Here is a 21,748-nt window from a genome sequence, read left to right on the forward strand (position 1 = left end):
CAAAGTCTGGGGGTTGGTTATCTTTCATAGGGAGGCTGTTGCGAAGGGGTGTACAGTCACCTACACTGACTCTGGCCTTCTGGGGGCAAAAGACCTGGGGAGCCCCCACCGCCTCCCCCCCACAGCAAAGACCAAACCAGCCAGAGTCTCCTGTGGGTGGAAACCCAAACGTGCAGATGTTTTCCTGTCCTGGGTGCTGCCCGAGAGTGAACGAGGAGGCAGTCTGAAGGAACTGGACAGAGTGCCTGCGTTCTGCCCCAACCCAGTGGACACATCCTTGCGGGGAAGCGCCCCGGGTCCACCCTGGAGCCCTCAGGTATAAAGTAAACCCAGCGACAAGGAGTTTCCCTGCATCTAATTTTGGCAGCTAGCACTGCCAGGCGCAGAATACCAAACGGATGAGTTTTGCCTGCTTTCTGCTTATTACACAGCTGAGCTAACCTCACATTTCTGTTTACCTCAATCCTGACGCCTGGGGCAGTTTCGAGGTTGCACCGATGCCTTTGCAAAGCTAGCACTGGAATGGGCATGAAGCCGTCGTTTTATTTATTACGTGGAGCGATGGAAGGGAGAACTGCCTGACACATCGCAGCTTGGCCCACGCGCTCCTTGTGGTCCCTGTGGCTTGGGGCTGGGCTGAAGTCAGAGCCTGGCCTCAGCCCCGCCTTTCTCCTCTTTTTAAAGGTTGTAAAAAGCAGCCGCTGTCAGTTTGCCGCTCCGCTGCTTCCTCTTTTGACTCTTTGCGAAAGGAGAAAGCGCTTCATGTCTTGTCGTGAACTCCTTCCCCCCTGGCTGGTGATCGTAGCGGGACTGACGGGCATCATGCTCCTTTGTGTCTCCACTAAAGATGTGCCCATCACCCCTCCCAGGACCAAGGTAAGGGCATCCACCTGCCCAAGGGGCGGCCAAGCTGGGGGTCAAGCGGGGCAGAGGAGACCTTCTCCTCGTCTGTGGGGCTGCTTCTTAAGGAGAACCTGCCTGTTTCCTTGTGCAAGGTGGGCATTTAAACTGGTGTGTTTCGTTGCTTTTTACATTCATTGCACTACTGACTTAGTTACTAGCCCAAAACAACAAACTGAGGAGGGGACTAGAACAAGACTGCGAGGATGGGTTTGCATCCTTCAACATGCTGTAGCTTTTCAAACCAAAAACAAGCCAACCCCTTTGGCTGGTCAGGGAAATACAGGCTGGATATCATCCAGCAGAGATGTTCACCACAGGCTGAGGAGAGGCAGCCCGTGTCAGGAGCGACCCCAGAGCAGCAAGGGACCAGTGGTGTCAGTGGAGGGAAAGATCTAGGTCCCTCTTGAAAGTCAGTAGGAATTTGGCACTGAACTGCTGCTTCTGTCTTTAAAAAAAAAAAAAAAAATCTTCCATGCCTTTTCCTCTTCTGTCCTCTCTTGATTTTAACTGAAGAGCCAACCTGCTTTATGCAGCAGGGTCAGATCTGCCCGGTGACTGGGGGGTTGCTGTCCATCCACTCTGCCTCTTGGTGCACCACTGCTGAGGTGAGACCAGTGGCACGCTGTGGTTTACTCAAACAGAAGTAGGTTAACCTGCGCATTTAGATACTACCCCTCCTCCACGCTCCTCTCAGAAACAAAATCGGATTAAAAAACCCCTTCATTGCTCCATGCTCTGCCCAGCGAGCATTCTGCCCTTCCCTGGTGTTGAGCTGGGGCAGAAACGTGGTGATTCCTTCTCCTCCCTTGCACTCCCAGCAGCAGCCTCTCATTTTGTGAAGAAGGAAGAAAATCGAGGTTTCTCCGCCAATACCATTCGTTTCTTCCTCTTCTGCAGCAGCTGACATGCCCTGCAAGAAATATGAGTTGTCACTCGTGTGGGAGGATGCCAGCAGGCTCGGACAGGGAGTTCCATTCTCCTTCCGCATTTCTGCTCTAGCTCCAGTCCCACCAGCTCCTGGCCTGGGCACTGTGTCTGGTGCAGCTGGGAGCTCCCAGGAAGGCAGCAGGCAGCCAGCTTCGCTCGGAGGCTGCAGCCAAGCTCTGTCTTGTGCTAAAACCCTTCTGACTGTGTTAATGTCAACCTCTCAGGAGGTTTCTCCTCCCACTCAGTCACAGCTACAACTATTTCTGTGCAAGATACAGCTTAAACCATGCACTACCGCATACCTCCCAGATCTCATGAGTTTCTTTCCCGTCTGTGTAGGAGATGTCCCAGTTTGGGGTTATGTAATAGAGGGGAGAGTAGGAGACCTTAGGCTAGCCCCGGGGCTATTTTGAGTGTGGGGACATCCAAAACAGCCACAGAGCTGTGCTGCAGGGTACCCCAGTGGCCTCTCATTTCCTAAGCTCACATATGAGATGCAGCTCAGCAAGGCTTAGTCAGCAGCAAATAGACCAGACGCTGGGCTGCAAAGAGACTAAGAAAGCCCTCGGCCTCACTGCTAGGCAATAGGAGAACTGTCAGTGGAGAAGGTGTTGAGAAATCTCACATTCACTGCTGCCATTTCTGCCAAGACATTATCTTGGTCTCCTCAGGGCTGCTGCGTTGGACAGTGTATGTGCTGGTTGGTCCCAGCGCGCTGCAGCTCCCAGAGGTCTGGCACGCACTGGGGCAAACCCAGCCCGTGTCGCACCATCTCTGCAGTGGGGCATCAAACAGATGTGGGAGTCTCGGGTTCCTCAGAAGCAGGAACAAGCCACAGCCCTCCGATTCCTGCACGAAACCCTTACCTCTTTAGCAAACCAATCCAGCAGCAGTTTGAGTCCCAGAGTCAGTCGAGAACCTGTATAGTGCCATCTCCCACTGCTTTAGGACCTGTTTTTCCTGAGCTCCAGATGGCTCAGCTCTCAGTGGAAGCCCTCTACCTGATTTCAGGAACAGCTGCAGAGCATGCCACCGTAGGTCTGACGTACTTCTGGGTGTTTCTCCACTCCTGCTGCTCCTCATGTATATTCAGAAATACAGATGGTTCCCTGCAAATCCACATCATCTTCTGGCTTCACCCTTTCTTTGAATGTAAAAAGCTAACTCAAATACTGCAGTGCACGCCCATGGGTTACCCAGAATACCTGCGTAACGCTGAGTAACCCTAGAATAACAAAGCAACATGCATTCAGTGGTGTTTATCTAGAATGTTTTGGGGGTTTTCCAGTACGGCATTGTTCTGGATGCTGGCCCATCCCACACCATCCTGTTCATCTACCAGTGGACCACCACCAAGGCAAACAAGACCGGGGTGATCAGGGAATGTAGTTCCTGTTCTGTACAAGGTAAGATGCCTGATTCATGCTCGGTGGTCTGTGGGACTGGCATGGGATGGATGGAAACCTAGAGATCTGTGCATGGACCATTGCTGCAATTTCCTCAGCTCCTGTATCATCTAGCTGTACACTGAAATAGTGGTGACTGTGAAGCACAGGTTGCTTATTTTCAGCATGGGTCTTCTCAACATGGGCAGATTTAGCCGTACACAGCTGGACATCAGAGCACTCAGCAGTAGCAGGTGACAGGTTTTTTTGGCCTGCTGCAGGCAGGGAAGCACACAGAGGGGCTGGTCCTGACGTCCACGTGGATCAGCAGCAGAGCCAAGGTTGCTGAGCTTCTCACCCAGGTGAGACAGTGAACAGCAACAGAGACAAATCTGGCTGCAGGGTGACTCCTGGTATCTTCTGCCCCCTCCTGACTGTATTCTGGGCAGTAAGTGGCGTAGCTCCAGGACAACAGAAGTGCGAAGACTCCAACCCCCTATGCAAGGTTTGACAGCACAAGCATGAGTTCAGTTTGGTTTTAGGTGTCACATTTTGGAGAATATTAGGGTCTTCCTCACTAGTTTGAATCAGTTTGGCCCTGCCAAAGCCAGCTGAAAGGGTTTCATGCATTAAAGCTTGGGGTTTTCCTTCTCTATCTCTCAATCTTGCTTTGATGTTGAAGTCTGATTATAGCAGGATGCTGGGAAACCCTGAACTCTCAGTAGCAGCGTGCTGTAGGAGGGCAGCTGCACAACAAGCAGGGAAGAGGGTTTGTGCCCTTGCAGACTATAAGCAATACAAACCACATACAGAAGATGCAATAAGGGCTCCCTGAAACCTTGTATGCGTCCCTTGACTGCTGCCATATTCACTGGCTGGGTTAAAAACAGCAACTGTAGCTTGGTGCTTGAAGACTTATTTGAACCTGCTGCTGCAACAGTGTGTCAGCAGCAACAAGAGGTCCAGGCAGGTCTCTCTCCCAAGTGTGAGTAGTTGTCCTTGGTCTGCATGGCAGTATGGTCACAGCCTTTGAGTGGCTGCAGGCAAGCTGCAGCTCAGCCCTATACAGGGCCCAGGAGAGCAAAGCAGATGGTGAGGGAGTCGCACAGCCAGGAAGACAAGTGGGCCAGAGGATGGGGAAGTGAGGCTCTTTTTGGGTAGTAGTTCAAAACCAGCCTTTAAGACCCCATTGAATCTTGCTGGAAAGATGAGTCAAAGCTTGCACACAGCTGCTCTCCACACAGCACCAGCTTCCTCTAGAGCAGAGATGTCTTGCTTGCAGGCGTGGGGCTCGGAAGCCACCTCCACCAACACAAGAGGAAGTGGATGGAGGAGAGAGCTGACACATCAGCCTCAGTTCTAGCTGCATGGCAGTGTGTCCTTTTGCTTATCTTTTATGTGGCTAAAGCCACATTTCTTCCTCTGTGGGCTGAGACAGCCTCAGCTGTTGCAGCAGACTTGTGGCTGATACATGGTCATTTACAGGATGTCTCAGCAGCAGAGCTAGGGTTCTCTTTGTGCTATTCGGGATTTATGTGCATGTGCCATTTTGCTCCCTGTACCATATTTTAGCAGCATGGCTACCTGGAGGAACTCCTTCATTCTGCCTGTGACAGGTCCTGTCTCTAACCATGCCCTAGGACAGCAACCTCTTGGGTAACAGCTCTCATACTTCTCCCATATCTTTCCTTAGAAAATGTCATTCTTTTCCCTGGTCCTCAGGTCCGGGAGTCTCCAGCTACTCAGATTCTCCTCAGAAAGTAGGGAAGAGCTTGGAGCCATGTTTGAACTGGGCCCAGAAAGAGATCCCAGCAGAGCAGCACAGCCAAACCCCCCTCTACCTGGGAGCAACCGCCAGCATGAGGCAGCTGAAGTGAGTGAATGTTGCAAACCCACACCCAGAGATCAGCACACGTCATGCGGATCATTCTGTAAATGCATCTCACCTTGTCTGCTCTGCAGTGTGTTTCATCCCTAATCTGCTAGTCAGGTAAACCTTCCTCAGGTCCCCACGCACTCGAGGGGAGTACGGTATGGCTGTGCCTCCATACTGTCCCCTCAAGCAGCCATGAGGATGACAGTCTTGCTACTGCTACCAGTCTGTGTAAAGTCTCCTTCACAATTAGGACTTCACAATTAGTGCTTGGAAAAACATCTGTCAGTCTGGAAGCTGAAGTGTTTTCAGTTTGTGTGACAACCCACATGGGCTTGCAGAGGTGCTTGTTAGCAGGTTGGGAGCGGTGGTGGGAAGATCCACCTTATCATACACACTTTTGTGGACCCTGTTCTCAGTCACCTCATTACTGGGACCTTTATCTCCTTTTAGACACTGGGGAAAAGTAAGGTCTGGAGGGGGCCAGGTCAGTGGGGCAAGGCCACAAGATCCCTCAGTGGCAGAGGGTACTGAACTCCTAAATTCTTGAATGGTGGCACAACTGCTCAAATCATCCCTCTGCTGTTTTTGCCCCCAGTGCCGTGCAAGGGGAGAGGGAAGTAGCAGCAGGAGTGGGATTGTCATGGTGTCTCTGTGCTACTACCCAAAGTGGGGAGCACAGCTGAAGCCCTGCAGCTGTACCCCCACTGCAGGCTGCTCCTGGCAGGGTCCTGTAACAACAAATGTGCCTTCTTTTTCTTTTCTGTTTAGCCTCACCCATCCCACCCTCTCTGGCGGTCTCCTTGCAGCCCTGACTGTGGCCCTGAAGTCATCCCCCTTTGACTTTCAGGGAGCACAAATCCTGTCCAGTCCAGACGAGGAAGCATTCAATTGGGTTGCTGTTAATTATGTCCTGGAGAACTTCTTCAAGGTAAAGGACAATCCTGCCTGGGGAGTACAGAACTGAGCTGAGCAACTACCATTAGCAAACAGCTAGAGAGACATGTGGAGAGATTGTTAAAGCCCTGTACTTTAAACAATGCTTAAGCACAACTTCCATTGTCTTTTAGAGAAGGCAGGTTATATCCAACACCAGCTGGCTGGGGGACATAATGTGAGATGGTTAAAACTAGGCTGAAGGCCTAAACCTCTAATATAGCCTTTCATGGGCATGTTCATGCAGTTGGCTTAACAGACGTGAGGCTTTCTGGACAGCACATCCAGGATGCTCACATAGATAACCTTACACAGTCTGGCCCTGGGGTGTCAACAAGAACTCCACTGCCCCGAGTCCCTGCAGCTCTAGCTCAGCACCACTGTCAAACAGGCATTGCTGCTATGTCTGTGGGGTGCTGTGGGATTGCCACTGGAGTCCAGCTGTCCCATGGGACATCCTGTGGATGGTGGACAGAGAAGCAGAGTCTTTTGCTGCCAAAGCAAAAGCCCATCAAATTTCCTCTCATTGAGACACTAGCAAGAGTATAGCTAGGTGTCCCCAGCATAGGGGCCTGGTCTGTATTCAGAAGGCACTCACTAAACAAAAAGAATACATTTAATTTTCCTTGCTCTACCCATGGCTTCTCAAGCCAAAGGGTCTCAAGAAGAACTCAACGGGCAAGAGAAAGGTGGGTTAGACTGAGTTATTCCACACTGGGGAAGTGAAAAGCTATTCTGATAACCAGGAGCAAGCATGCACTGATTAGGGAATTGCTAGCCCTGCTGGCAGCAACACAGCCTCCCCCGGCCAGGGACAGAGTGCTTACACTCACGTAAACCTTCCTCTCTGTACTGCTAACTTCAGCATTGCCAAACTCAGTTCTGCAAGATGACAGGAGATGAAACCACAGGGTTCTTCTGACAGGAGGATCACTTCAGCATCAAGGCAGCACTTGAAACCCATATCTGCCCACCTGGAAACCTCCCTCCCATTCCCCACCACAACCACCACCCTCTCCTCTCTCCCCTGCTCCTACCCACCAAGACCAGTGCTTTGAACAGCTATCCAGGGTGGGGAGCCCTGGTTGCTCTTGCTGGCTGTGGGGAGCTCTCTGCGCAGGTGGCAGTGCTTGTACAATGGCTCCTCTGTTCCCTCCAAAGCCACCAGTTCAGCATCCTTATGCCCTGTGGGCAAAAAAAGTAAGTTGGGCTGTACTGCACCAGAAAGCTGCTTTCTCTCTCTCTGCAATAACGCTTCTTTCTGACCGTGACCCAGATGTAGAAGTCTTAAGAACTGACCTCTCTGGTTCTTTTTGGGTCAGTACGACTGGCGAGGGCAGTTGGTCCCCTCCAGGAAGGGGATGGCAGGAGTCCTATCTGTGGGAGGAACCTCAGCACAGCTCACTTCCAAGGTGGAAGAAGGGAACCAGGCACCAAAAGAGGGAGTGAGGCTGCAGCTGTATGGACAGACGCACAACGTGTACACTCATCACTGCCCCTGCCACGGCACAGACCAGCTCCGCAGCAGGCTGCTGTCTATGCTCATTCAAGTGAGTACCTGCCAGAAGGGCATTTGCAAGGTTCCCCTGAATACAATCAACCCTCTGCACTGAATGACAGTTGCATAAGGCATAGCTGCTAATGGGCAAAATGTCGATCACTGTCTTTAATAGAAGGCATTTGCATGTATCTAAAAAAGCCCAGTGCATTTGTCAAACATATTCCCAATGCCAAAACCGATGCCCTCCAAGCAGACACACAGGCACCCATTCCAGAGTTTCCTACTTGCAGGCTCTATTTGGCTCCTTACTTAATACACATGAGCACAGCGTTGCTCTCCGGAGGTGCTAAGACCACCTTCGGGGTGGAGCGAGGCAAAGACTTCCCTTGGCTTCTCTGAACTACTCCTCCATCCTAGAAGGGGAGCCTAAACAACAGCACCCAGGAACAAACCGGGACCTTTCATTTGGGATATTTCTGTCCTTTGCTGACTTTAACCCTGAAGCAGTCTTTAAGAGAGCAATATTTCATTTTGAAAACATACAGGTGTTCTGGTTCTTCCAAACTTTATTTCGGGGGGGGGGGGGGGGGAGGGTCTGATGCAAACTCAGGCCCTGAACTCTGCAGGAGCTGGGAGCCTGCTGCAGTTGACTTGCTGAGATAAGGTTTGGCAAACTTTCTGCAGACTGATTGCTCATTTACAACATTGTGGTGCCAGAGGAAAACTGTTCTTCGTTGTGTTGCATTTTGTCTTTCTTTGTGAAGTCCTGGGATGCCAACCTCCTTTCTTGCTGCCTGTGTCCCTGTTTTATTCTGCCTCTCTAGGATCAGAGAAGTGCTAAAACTGTGTCTAATCCCTGCTGGCCCCTCACCTACTCCCGGGAAGTGCGGTGGCAATCAGTGCATGCTGGGCCTTGTGCTGTCAGTGATGACACATCAGACATCCCCGGCCCTGAGGAGGTCTTCAACATCACTGGCTCCAGCAATCCCACCACCTGCATGAGACTTGTGCAAAGTCTGCTCAACTATTCCTCTTCCTGCAGCTTCTTCAAGCATTCCCTCAGCAGTATTTTCAAGCCCCTCCGGACCAGGTTTCTGGTGGGTTCTCATTTACACTGGGGTAGGCAACTGGTATGGAGAACCCATGAAATGGGAACAGTTTGGTCATTAAAAAAATACAGTGGGAACAGCCACACTGTGCCCTCTGCTAGCCAAGAGGGCCAGTGCTCTGGCTAACATTGTACACATGCTCTCCTGCCCTCTCCCCCTCATTTCCACACAGCTGTTTAGCCAGTGCTCTGGCTAACATTGTATACATGCTCTCCCGCCCTCTCCCCCTCATTTCCACACAGCTGTTCAAATATGGACAACAGGCTTCCCATCAGTGACTGTGGTAGGGCTTTCTTCATCCATGTTTCAGCAATGTCTGCTTGCAAGGCAAACTTTGGGGCTCCAGCGCCATAAAGGACCTCACATGAGCCAGCAAGGATAGGGTAGTCAGCAGTTGTGTGCTGAGCAGGTCTTCCCACACCAAGTATGTGGTGAAGTTGAAGATCCTCTGCCGCTCTGAGCAAACATCTGGGCATGCTCCACCACAAGCATGCTTATATCTGAGACCCTAGATCTAGTGTCCAGAGTCACTGGGTTGTTAAGCCAGGACCATCTCAAGATCCTAGAAGAGGCTGAGCACATTTCAGTGAAGGAATGCAGAGGGAGGAATTTCAGAAGTCTCCCCAGCTCCCTGCTTCTGAGAGCCTCCCATGGACACTGTGCCAAGGAGCATAAGGACTAGCCTACTTATCCAGGCAGGGCCAGGAAGGCTGCTGCATGCAAGCAAGCTAGAAGCAGGCCAGTTTCCATCTCCAGAGAGTAATAGATCTGCTTGTTTTCCTTGCACCCATCAGAGGCACTGTAACCACCAACACAGGCACACACAGAGGGCACCCTGGCAGTGTGCCCCACAGCTACTGCCACTTACTTTCCTATCGGCACTGTATGCAATGCAAGGATGCAGAGCGCAGTCCGACCTGATGATTATTTCTGCTGCTGTTGTAGGTGATTTCTGAGGCCATGGACTTCATGAGAGAAACTGTACCCTCTCCCGACTTGGGTCAGGCAGTCAACAGGCTTTGTGGGATGTCCGTCAAAGAGGTAACTGTGGAATAACTTAGTGTGCAGGGAGAGTGGGAAGCAAGGAACAGTCTGTTGTAAAAGCCCACGTGGCTCAGACTGACAGAGCCATAAGTTAGTCTTCCTTAGGGAAAAACTTGGATTTGCCTGGTTTGTTTGGGGTGTTTCTTTTTGGGTTTTTGTTTGTTTGTTTTGGGTTTGTGTGTTTTGTTTTTTTTACTTTGAGGAAACAAGCCCCACTTATTTTCCTTCCTCTCAAATCCCAGCTGCTGGTAACACCTGGACTTAATTAAATGAAAAGCCACAAGTACCTTTTACTGCATATTAAGGAGTAAACAGGAAGGCTGTCTACTCACTCCTGTACATCACCTTGGTCTTCCTGTTATCTTCCTCTCCTTAAGTCCAAGGAACACATCCGCTCAGACTTCAGGGGCTTTCCCACTTCACCTGGGCCCATAGAGACCAAGCCAGGGGGAATCTGTAAGTTCTTTCCCTCAGTTGGCGGCTTATGAGGTCATCCTCATTTGCACCTACACTGACCGAGCATCCACAGTAACATGCAATTGGACCATTTCTACAGGGTTTGCTAATGGGGTAGCAAAGCCCATAAGTGGTTCCCTAAAGCTTTCTCTTCTGGATAGAAGAGAATTTATTAGTTACCTATTGAGAGAAAGGCTGCAGCATTAGCTCAACCTAATTAGAGAGCAGAGAATCATACCAAGCAGTTCACCTGCGAGGCAACTGTAGGAGACCTGGCTGCCAGTCCTGCTGCTCTTGGAACTGCCTGGTCTTTAATAAGATGGGAACAAAGGCACTAAGAGATGACACTGGTTCCCAGACACCAGCCCAGTGGGTGCAGGAAACATGGTTTCAGTCTGCACAGGACACAAACCCGTCCCACAGTCAGTCCCAGAGCAGGAAAGGAGAGGTTATAGCAGGCCTGAAATTCAGCTACTGAATATTTACTACTTTTATTTCCCCCCCCACCCCATCTTCTTTTGGAAATGACACCAGCTGGTCAAGGAGTCCCAAACAAGCCTGGATACACTTGCTGATTACTGCATTGTGTCTGCCTTCATCTTTCATCTCAGTACAAAGGGATACACGTTTGACTTTGACAGGTCTGTCTGGACTGCATTCCAGAAGAAGGTCAGTTACCCACAGTGTGGTATTTCCAATTACAAGGGAGGGTTGGTTTCAGTAAAGCCAGCCTGTCCCCGCTCCTACAGGCCCTAACCAGCTAGGTTTCTCCAGCAAGATGTGTTTGTGAAATAAATTCACAGTTGTGATAAGCAAGAAAACCAGTGTCAGAGAGCTAGAGATTACACTTGTCCCCACTGAAAACACACGAGTCAAAACCTCATCTGGAGCAATACCACCTTCAAGAATCTATGCCCAATAGGGAAGGAGGTATGGCTTGATCACCACTTAATGCTAAGGACAAACTGCTGACGATATTTCCTGAGTCAAAAGATGCTGCCCTACCTCTTTGCAATCACCTTTATGCTAGTGAGAGCTTGTAACTGGTTTATAAGGTCTGAAATTGCTTCAGAATCTGGAGCCCCTAAGGAAAGGAGGATTTGATTCAAGTCCTCCCCTTCACAGAAGAAAAGAAAGCCTATTCCCAGACCTCTTCTCAACTTACCAGCAAAGGCATGGTCCCATTGAGCAGGGCCACATCAGTGATAACAGTTCAGTCAGCCACGTGGTGATCATCAGACTAAGGCAAGGTAATGAGGTAGGTCCAGGGTCCATCCAGGGAGCGCAGCCTGGAAAGCCAGAGACAAGCTACCTACAACATAGGCCTGAGGTTCAACCAGGCAACAGGGCCAGAGACAGAACTACCACAATGTAGACCTGAGGTCCATCTGGGAAAACCAGTCAGTAAGCAGGAGAAGGAACAGCGCACACCTACTGCATAGCTCAGGAAGGAGGTGGCTGCCCAGGCCGGAGCCTAAACGGAGCTCCCAGGCCCATGGGCGGAGCGGGTGGGTGGAAGCCCCAAGTGAGGCTGGTCAGGGCAATTAAGGCCTATTAGTGCACTCGGGGCACTGAGAGTGGGAGAGCTCCTCATTTCAAGCCTCATCCTTGGATCAGTCTCAAATAACGTATACAAGGCCTGTGCACAGAAACACAGCTGGGGTCCAGACTGTCTCCTTCTCTTCTGACCTCTCCTTTTTATTTCAGATGGGCAATACATCATCTGGCTGGACTCTTGGCTACCTGCTGAGTCTGACCAACACCATCCCCCAGGACAGCCCAAGCTTCCTCAAGGGGATTGAACCAGGGGTCTGGTCTTTGCTCCTTATCCTCTTTGTCGTGCTGCTCACTGGCTCTTTCATGCGCATCTCATACCGAGTGATGGTCAAGGAAAACAGCTTCAGTAACAGGAACAGCAGTGTTTTTGATGACTACTGACAGTTATTCTGGGACTTGATACTCTTGCCAGAGGGCAGTTAACAGGGTACATACAGAAATCACACAGGTGTAAGTCACTGGAGGATGCAAGTGATTTTCCTGCAGGACCCACAGAGCCTCAGTACCTTATTTCAACTTGCTAGCACTTGCACTACTGTACTTTGAGACAACGGATCCTGCTCTGCAGGAAGCCTGTGATTCCCGGTGGATGGCAAGCTATTTGTTCTCCAAATGAGAGAGCAGCCTGCACAGGTCTTGCTTGGGCTGCAGCTGAGATTACTCATATCAGCCTAATGAAACGATGCCTCTGAGCAGGCAGGCTCTGAGCTATTGTAAAGTTAATATTGAATAATCCTGTCTAATCAGGAGAGGTGGTGTCTGAAGAAGGTGCTCTGTCCTCTTCTGTGCCCACAAGATAGACAATACCTGCAGTATCGCCACTAGTGAAGACTGGAACAGCATTAAAATATAATCAGAATATAACAGCCAACTTGCTTCCATGTTCTAGGGAAAAAGCAGGTATTTTCTGCCTGCTACTACTGATCTGTCTGTTCTCCCACCTCAGTGACAGTATCCATGCATCCCTTCCAGCGAATGCTCCTGCTGACCAAGAATCCTTCAAAAGCAATGGGTTTTGGTCTTGGTCTCTACAAAATGTGCAGAGCATCAAAGGAGAAACAAAGGGCACAGACACGCAGCTGAGTTCCTGTCTCTCAGCTGAGTCATGGCAACGCAGGGTTAAAATTGCCAATTTAAACTCTTTAACCAGGACTTAAATTAACAGATTTCATTTCACATCTACTAAAATCGGGTGCATGCTGTGCTGAAGTTCACCAGTTCATTCATTTGCACTGAATTGCTTGTCTCGCTGACTCTGAAAATGAAGTCTCCCATCTAATATTGTCCTTCAGACAAGAGCAGACCCAGGAACAGAAGCTTTCCTAATTGTCAGTCCAATGACTTTTGTATTAGACTGTGACCAGAGTTACTTTATAATCCAATACTCGGGATTCCTCTGGGACTTGGCAGTTGTTCCAGCTCCTCTGGTCTGGTCTGGTCATCTAGAAGATGAGGTGCTGTACAAATTCCCCATGTTATTGTGAAGAAAAGGGATGAATTCAGACTAACACTGTCCTTTGACTAAAGCATTTAGAGTTCACTTCTTAGACTGCTTTAGAGACTCAAACACACAGGCTGTTAAAAGCCCAAGGGACGAGTGTCTCCTACTCATTTCAGACCACTTTAAACAGAAATTTAAATGCTCAAAGATGCAGTCATGTGCCTTGCGGGATTTTTAAAGCTACCGTGGCACCCAAATCCTTTCAACTCTGATTAATCCCTTGTGCTCCCAACTCATATATAGGACATCCCCCTCCCCCATAATATTGGGGTATTCATAAATTTTCAGGCCAATTAATGAAGGTTTGGAACCTGTCAGTCAAGTTTGGAGGGGTGTGGAAACAGATTCAAACAAGCTTCATATTCATTTCTTTGAGTTGCACATTAGATATTTTTAATTATATCATGTTATTAAAGATGTTTTAATAGACTGTCTGTGTTATTCTTGGCAAGAGATCAAAGCGGGGGTTTTATTGTGAATACAAAGTGTTTCAGTGAGGAGGATGGGGGATGCTGATTTTGCCTCTGTTTACTCAAGAGCTCTTATGCCGTATACTTTCGGGGTACACAATGAGAACCCCTGAAGGCACTTTCTTCCCAGTGGCAGGCAGGCAGAAAATGACTTCAGATAACCTGGCTGCTGGTATTTAGTTGATGAGAGACATGCCTACATCTTTGATGTGTTCTTTGCTCAAACCATCTGAAGAAGATAGGAGGGGTTCAGGCAAGCGTGCATAGAAAAAAAAAAAAAGGGGTTATCAGGGAGTCAGTGACATCGGGGAAATTCCTGAGACTTCATTCCTCCCGCATCTGGAAATACAATCATTAAACAGAGCTCTGGCTCTGTGACCTGTCAGCACATAGGAGAACTGGGGGATTCCTGCCTGAGATTTGCAACCTGCCCAAGAAGAATCTTACCACTGTCAGTAATGGAAATAAGCCAGTAAGATGCCAGGAACCCCCAGGACTCCAGGTGTTCTGGCCTGCTCAGTTGTTACACCTTCTTGATTTTGAATACTAGATCACAGGGTCCAAGAGAAAAGGACACTGGCTGGAACGTCCCCAAGCTCTTGTTTAGAAGCTTTGGGACTTCCATGCAGATAATAAGTGAGCAATTAGGCAAGAAGCCCAGCATGTCCTCCTGACACTTTCCTTTTGCCTCGCACATGCCACTGAGCTGTACTGAGTGACGGCATGTACAGATGGCCTAATTTGCCCCATTAAATCCATGACACTTGAGCCACCATTTGACATTGAGCCACTGCTCTGTGATGCGAAGACAACCCACAACCTCTTGATTTAGAGCAGATCCTAAACTCTTGAGCTAAAAGCTGCTGTTCTCATCAAAGGCACAGTGAGACATTTCGATGGCTGAAGTTCTTCCCCTCTGGTCCACACACTGCAGGCGGCAGCTCCGCTCCCTCCTTTCCCATCACTCCTTCCAAATACTGCCACTGCTGTCTTCTCCTGCAGGCAGGTCGTGGGGGCAGGCAGGGGCATAGAATCATAGAATCATAGAATCATTGAGGTTGGAAAAGACCTCTAAGATCATCGAGTCCAACCGTCGACCCAACACCACCACCCACTAAGCCATGTCCCTAAGTGCCTCATCTACACGTCTTTTAAATACCTCCAGGGATGGGGACTCCACCACTTCCCTGGGCAGCCTGTTCCAATGTTTAACCACTCTTTCAGTAAAGAAATTTTTCCTCACGTCCAATCTAAACCTCCCCTGGCACAACTTGAGGCCATTTCCTCTCGTCCTATCACTTGTTACTTGGGAGAAGAGACCGACACCCACCTCGCTACAACCTCCTTTCAGGTAGTTGTAGAGAGCGATAAGCAGGCATATTCGTTCTCATATAATGACTGTGCTGCCCTTCCCAAGCTGCAGCCCCCAGCAGCTAGGGTTACCAGGAAGACTGGGCTTGGAATGGGCAGCATTGACAGCGTGTCTCTTTCTATCTGGCAGAAAAAAACCCCACTTATAGATGTATTTACTAGACGATGAGCTAGATTGGTATTTTAAAAGCCCTGAAGTGTGTTTTTAGTCATAAAAAAGGCAAAAAATAACAAAATTGGGAACCTATGAGAAGAATGGAAACTAATAGAAGTAACACATTCCTTTCTCCCAGCTCTCTAAGCAGCAGCTCCTTCATGTCAGCACTATGTAAGTTTGCAGAATTAATCCCCAGATTACCTGGACAGCAGAAATCTACTTAAAAGGAGATTCTAGATTAACTCGCTCACTTTGAAACGAAGATGCTTGCAGCCCTTTGGTTACAATGCGATTGTGGAAATGATTAACAATGAGGATTTTCTAACTGTCCATAAATTCTTTATGTTTGTGCATAGCTCCCTCGCTTCTAACTCAGGCTGAACCATGGGACAGCTCTTCTGGCAGATAATGTCGACTCACATGTAATTGCAGTTCTGCTGCTGTCAGCAAGTATCAGTAAGAAGGAAATCAAAAGTATCAGATATAAAAATTGACACCAGAAAGCACTTCCTCTATTTTAGCTCCAGAAACACAATAGGTTAGCTGACCTGCTACTGGCTAGAGTGGCCTAAATTGCATTTCAGCATGTTTGTAGGAGTACATTAGCTCCTGTCTTTCTTCCAGTTTATACCATTTCCAAAGCATCATGGATTTCCAACCAGTACATGCCAGCTGGGTTGTACCAATGAATTCCCATGAATTGAGAGAAATAACGGTTTATTGCCTGCAGTCCAGTTCTGCAGTACAAAGTTCACCACCACAGGACCAGAGTTGTATCTTTCTTCCCGTTCTGACGCACCCAGGCTCCCTGCGGTTGTAGGAGAGAGACCTAAGCTGAGTCCTAACCTCCCTCTCTCAGTACCTGGCTGTACCTGAGGCAGCGCTGTAGATAAGTGCTGCTTTTTGAGATACAGGTATTTCACAGGACGCTTGTGGATGAATTAGTTCACCGGGATGTCACAGAGCTGGACTTTCTACCAGGTGCTGTCACAGACTTCCTAGCTTATCTTGGCAAGTCGTGAGAAGGTCATGCATGCTTCAAGGACTTTGCAAAACTGGTCATAATGGCTGAGCTCCAGCTTCCCGTTAGTAATGCAGTGATTGTAACTCCTCCTCTCCTTGAGATACTGCCCTGCCTGTGAAGATATCCAGTTCAGTGGTTAAGGGAAGGTCTCCAGAACAGCAAGTGTAGAAACAACGTACAGCACCAGGCACTGCAGTACTTGCACTCACTTCAGTTCTTCGGGGCTGTTATAATAAACAATAGTGAAATAACTCGAAATCCACGACCACTGCTGGAGCAAATCATGAGAGGAATGCCTTTTAGGATAGCTGGGTTTAGAGATCGATCAATACATTTTTATTTTGTTCTTATACCATGCCTATGAGCATGTATCTGAATATCTTCCAGAGAAGTAGGAAGCCATATGATGTTTATATCCTACCTCATGGACTGTCACTCCTACTTCAAGAGCTAATTCAGAACACGCTGAAGTAGATGGAAATGCTATCAGAAGAACAAGCCTGAAAGAATATTGGGATCAGTAAAACCCCAATTTTTGCCACAGCTCTCTTAATATAAAAGTCCTTTCATAATTCCATCAAACCCAGGCAAGTCAAAGTGTTTTGATGTTTTGCAAGTGCAAACATCACTGTGTACTCGTAGAGACCAGGCAAAAGAGGTGTCTTTGACCTGGTTTCCACCATACCCTTGATATGAGATATTCAGAGCCTTCTTGCAGTAGGGTGCTTTTAGATCCCCTGTTCAAGTCAGATAAACACGGAACGTAAGCTGTTGCTCCCCTGAGTGTGTAATGACAGGGATTAGTCACAAGAGGGAGGCTGGCAGAACAGCGCCTTAAGCCTTAGGAAATCTCCAACACAACTAGTAGCAGATCCCACCACCAATCAAATAAATTAGCAAGCAGGCTTGTCTGGAAACTTGTCAAGGAGACTCCTGATGTTGACAAAGATGAAAGACACACTACAGTATGGAAGCTCTGTATGTGTGGGATGTGAAAGCAGCGCTGATCGGTGATTTAAGAAGCCGTGGCATTAGTGGAAGAAGGCCTCTATGCAGGGAGATGGGCACTAGCATGGAGTATGGATGAAGGCTTTTTTGGAAACAAGAGGGAGAACGAATAATCCCTAATAGGAAGAGGACTGCACTGGGAATGAAGAAGAGGAGGTTTGAGAGAGACAGAGGAATGATAAAAATCAACTTTTGTGTGAAGGAAAGCTTATTTTAGTTCACAGCAGGGGGTGTCACCATATGCACACCTCATGATCGAATTAGTCACCGCTTCTTGGTGGAAATTCTCCAGAGAAACAGATCTCCTGGGTGAAAGAAGGCGATACCTATAGGGCTTATCGCTGGACAATGTTCAGCAGTGGAGCTGTGGAACCGAATGAGGGAGACTTTACGGGAACAGTGTTCAAAGTTCACTGTTTTTAAACATGAAGGAGATGTAAACTGCCAATGCTGAACCTTACATCCAGTAAAAGCTGGTTTAGCATTACCTTCTGTTTCATGGTAATCACTGACAATGTTTAAGACTCTCTTGAGTGCAAGCTTTGAAGTGACAGGCTCACGGCCTTCTTCTGAACTGAGGAGCTCAGTGGAAACTATCAAACCAAATGGAAGGAGCTCTTCTTCCACACAGCTTGTGGTTAAACTGCGGGACTCATCGTGACAGGAGGTTGTTTATGCCAAAAGTTTACAAGGCTGCAAAAGGTGATTAGATAAATTCATAATCCATTACTTGCTTGTGGCTAAAGAATTGCCTGAACCACCTGCCACATCCGTATATGTTTGCCCTGTTCTTCTTTGGCAACTGCTGCTGATCATTAGAGACAAGATACTGTGGCCTGGATGGACCTGTGGCTGGATCCCATTCAGCTGTTCCTATTGCTCTCAAGCAGGAACCCCACAACTGCACATCCCACTCGCCAGTCTCTGGAAGCAGCCCCTCACCTTCAATAACTTCAATCTCTCAGGAGCAATAATTTCTAGAAAACAAAGTATTGTTTATCCTTAGAAGTAACAATCAGAAAGGCTAGAATGACAAAGGTCTGCACATACCCATGTCATACTTCAGTGTTACCATAAACCTGGAACGACCCCAACACCGAAAGCTTTTCAGTTCTGGAGGCAGGCTTCCACCCACATTCGTTCTGCAGTATCCCTTTCTTGAACTCAGGGCTTCAGAATTTTACCTATATAAACAGAATTAGTTCTGTGATTTCTGTTTGGGCTCCTGCCAGCCCCAACATCATCCCAGGCCCAGGTACTAGGCTCAGTTTAGACTAGGATGCTCTTTCAGAGACACAGACCTGCTATCTTGCTGGTTAAGCATCGAGAGAAGAATTACAGCTGTCGTCTGCCTGCCTGCCAAGGGAAGGGATCGTCTCTATATACTCCATAGCACACAAAGAACCCTGGTTCAGAAAAAGGGGAATGCAATACTCAAAAGTTAAAGAAAGTATCTCCCCCACTCTGCTCAAACCAATTGTATTCACAGCAAAATCTGGTTCCATGCCAAAAGCAGTACAGATAGTTAAAAAAACACCCAAAACCAATTGAAAAAAAAAGTTAAAAAATAACTAATATATAGTTCAACAAAACAGAAATGCAATTTCCAACTTAATTTTAACTTCACTACCATGTCTTTCTTTGGACTACACCCAGGGCCTTCAGCCTCGTAATAATGGCCCCTAATGTTTTCTAGTATCCCTGTTACAGCCATTAATTGATACAGCAAATTTGCAGATGGGAAATTTAGAAGCACCTAAATGAGGTGAAACCTCCTTGCTTGTCACTTGCAGCAGGGTTTGAGGAGGGCTTGCAAAGAAATCAAATACCAGATAAAACAGATGTCTTCAATGAAAACATGATGCAGGAGCCACGTACCTCCCCACCTTGGTCAAGCTGTTCTCTTCTCTGCTATCTCAATTGCTTTCCAACTGCCCCAGCTCCCCTGCCCTGGGAATCCGCAGCAGCATCTCTGTGCAGGCTGTCCACTAAACCAACGACAATTAAAAACACACGTAAGCATTTTGCTCAGGCAGGACCATGGAATGTGCAATTTTTTTCTCCCAGAATTTGCCCAATTGTCAGTGTTTTGTACAGATTGTTTGCCTTTGAAGGAATGCTTCGTGTGAGACAAGGTTCTGGCAGAAACCTGCCTCATTATTTGCCAGCTCACCTTCTGGTACGCGCTAATTAGGTTGCTGGGCTGCCACAGCATTAGAAGTTGCAGGGCTAAGATGGTCGGCAGCTCTAGCAGCTCTCCACAGAGATTCCTCGCAGCTTGGCTGTGTTCTTCCTCACAGAAAGCTTAGAAATACTGGCATTTTACTTTAATTTAAAAAATGCAAAAATATTTAAAATATAATTGTCATTTCCTGTGGATCTGCATATAGCGAAGAACAGAAGTTCTGGCTGACTGGGATAGATTAGCAAAAATAAATGTTGCATGAATAATTTGAAATGCCTCCTAACCCATCGATCTTCAGGTAGCTGAATCTCCCAGGGAAACCTCTGGAGGCTCAATCACAGGAGCAAAGCTTTAGCTACCCCATAGGGTACTACCCCCTGCTCTGCTGGGTGCGATCCTGCGTTTTGGAGATAGACATCAGAAGTCTTAACTGAGCAGAGTATTTCCACTTTTTTTCTGCCACTGGGAACGCTGGGGGTGGCAACCATTTCTCACTCTACACCTTACAGAACAGCTTCCCAAACATTAAAGGCAGTGCAGGCTGAAGCACAAGCTGTGAGAAGCACCGGCTACAATGGCTCATGATTTCTAACAAAGTAAAGAAATAGATCTTTGTCACGGATGCGCAGTCCTTCGCTTTCTGGCCCTGGCTGAAAAAAAAAACCCTGTATCTGCATTAAATACAGCAGCGCTTGTACCAGCAAACCTCCTACTAGCCCTGCAGTGGCTCCCCCTGCTCCATTTTAGGGATAGTTTTCTAGGGCTTCAAAAGCGCAGAAGCTTGCTAATGCTGTTCTGAGTACGCCTCGATGAGAATTTATGCTGAATGTACTTTCCTAGACAGCAGAACACAGGCAAGGCATTCTACATTCTCTCTTGTTAATCAGAAAGAAGACAGTATTCATTTTTTTACGTTACTCTGAAGAGATGGCATCACATCCTGGAAGAAAAGCTGTCTTTACTGATTATTACAGCCTTGTATGAAATCTTGACCAAGTCTGATCTGAATTCATCCCGGCTGCCTTTGATACGTAAATGATCCTGAGATTTTGGATTTGGTCACCTCAAACACCTTTACAGAGAACAGAAAGATGTTGTCAGAGAGCTATTCAGAGCTGGAGTGGGCCGAGCCATCCCTTTCCACTGACTCTGGTGTGAACGCAGGCCAGAGTTAGCTATTCAAATCAATGTCTATAATTAGGTGGGATAAATCTGGACCCTAATGCCTCTGCATTACTCAGCTATCTCAAAGTAAACTGCATAAACCTCCTGCATCCTGGCTTCGAATGTGGAGGATGAGCCGTATGTGTGTCTTCCTAGTCGTGTCTGGGCACCTCTGGGGCTGATAAAGGTCTTTCCCAGGGCCTCCTGGAGCGGGATCCTCTCAGGTCACTCCTGATGCTCTGGGGGTCTTCCCAGGGTCTCTGGGGCTGCTCCGAGTGCTCCTGGGCTCCTTCCAGCATCTCTGGGGGAATATGTTGTTTACGTGCCAGAAATATCAATCACCATAACCTTTGTATTAAGCCAACTACCAGAGGCTATTCAATATCCAGCAAAAGCCTTCACAGTGCTACTCTTCTCCTGCCCACCTCCTCACCTGACCCAGTCACAGAAGCAACTACATTATTGTTATCCAAGCATAGATCATGGTATGTATACAAGCCATAATGTACCTCTGTCTCATATGAATGCCTGAATGACAAGAGTGCTGGCCCGATGTGCCCTGTTTGCGTAGAAAGAATTGAGGTCATCTGCTGCTTTTGCCTCAGTCCACCCCCACATCAAGGCAGCAGTTTGAGACTAGCTGGGTTTGGAGAACTCAATTACAAGCCTCTTTCAAGTTTTAGCTACAGTATGAAACAAGAAGAGATGCTAGGACTTGTAGACCTTGCTGGCATCCTAATGAATATGTATAATCATATAAAAGGCTCTGCTAAAACAATCAACGTACACACAGTGGAAGCTGTGACCAATAGATGAACTGTCTGTGCAAGAATGTGCTAACAAAGTTGTATGGTAGAAGGCGAAGAGTACGGCAGAGTAAGAGACAGAGAAAAGGTAATTGAGAGAGACATGTACCTAGTTTAGGATGCTTGGCTGCCTCACGACAGGGCTGCAACACGAACATCCAGCCCAGGACAGAGGCGTCACCTAGTACAGTGCTGCTCTGCTCACCCTAGGAAAGAGTCGGTGAGCCAGCCGCCCACCTCGAGGCCCGTGAGAGGATGCCACCTCACACAGGCTCCCTCCCAGGCGGACACCGCCTCACGCGAGGGCTTCCCGCAAAAGAGCTGCCGCTAAACGGCTCTCCCCGGCCGCCAGCCCCCCAGAGCCCCCGCAG

The 21,748-nt window shown here is 48.3% G+C and overlaps 1 protein-coding gene across 1 annotated transcript; it reads left to right on the forward strand.

Annotated features, from left to right (window-relative positions):
* The first annotated feature begins 762 nt into the window (after positions 1-762).
* LOC103902556 (ectonucleoside triphosphate diphosphohydrolase 2) lies at positions 763-12,072 on the forward strand. The gene is made up of 9 exons (XM_009283620.1): positions 763-876; positions 3,119-3,236; positions 4,938-5,088; positions 5,860-6,019; positions 7,347-7,574; positions 8,350-8,622; positions 9,580-9,675; positions 10,669-10,803; positions 11,842-12,072. The coding sequence occupies exons 1-9, from the start codon at positions 763-765 to the stop codon at positions 12,070-12,072; spliced, it is 1,506 nt and encodes a 501-aa protein (XP_009281895.1).
* Positions 12,073-21,748: the final 9,676 nt, after the last annotated feature.

The sequence above is a fragment of the Aptenodytes forsteri genome, unplaced genomic scaffold (assembly GCF_000699145.1).
Source record: "Aptenodytes forsteri isolate BGI_AS27 unplaced genomic scaffold, ASM69914v1 Scaffold518, whole genome shotgun sequence".
Lineage (NCBI taxonomy): Eukaryota > Metazoa > Chordata > Aves > Sphenisciformes > Spheniscidae > Aptenodytes > Aptenodytes forsteri.

Bases quoted from the DNA above. Each gene is read 5' to 3' on its own strand.
- LOC103902556 (XM_009283620.1), top strand. From the start codon at position 763: ATGTCTTGTCGTGAACTCCTTCCCCCCTGGCTGGTGATCGTAGCGGGA. The intron at 5,089-5,859 runs GTGAGTGAATGT...TTTTCTGTTTAG, and splicing joins GCCAGCATGAGGCAGCTGAA to CCTCACCCATCCCACCCTCT. The intron at 9,676-10,668 runs GTAACTGTGGAA...AAATGACACCAG, and splicing joins GTGGGATGTCCGTCAAAGAG to CTGGTCAAGGAGTCCCAAAC.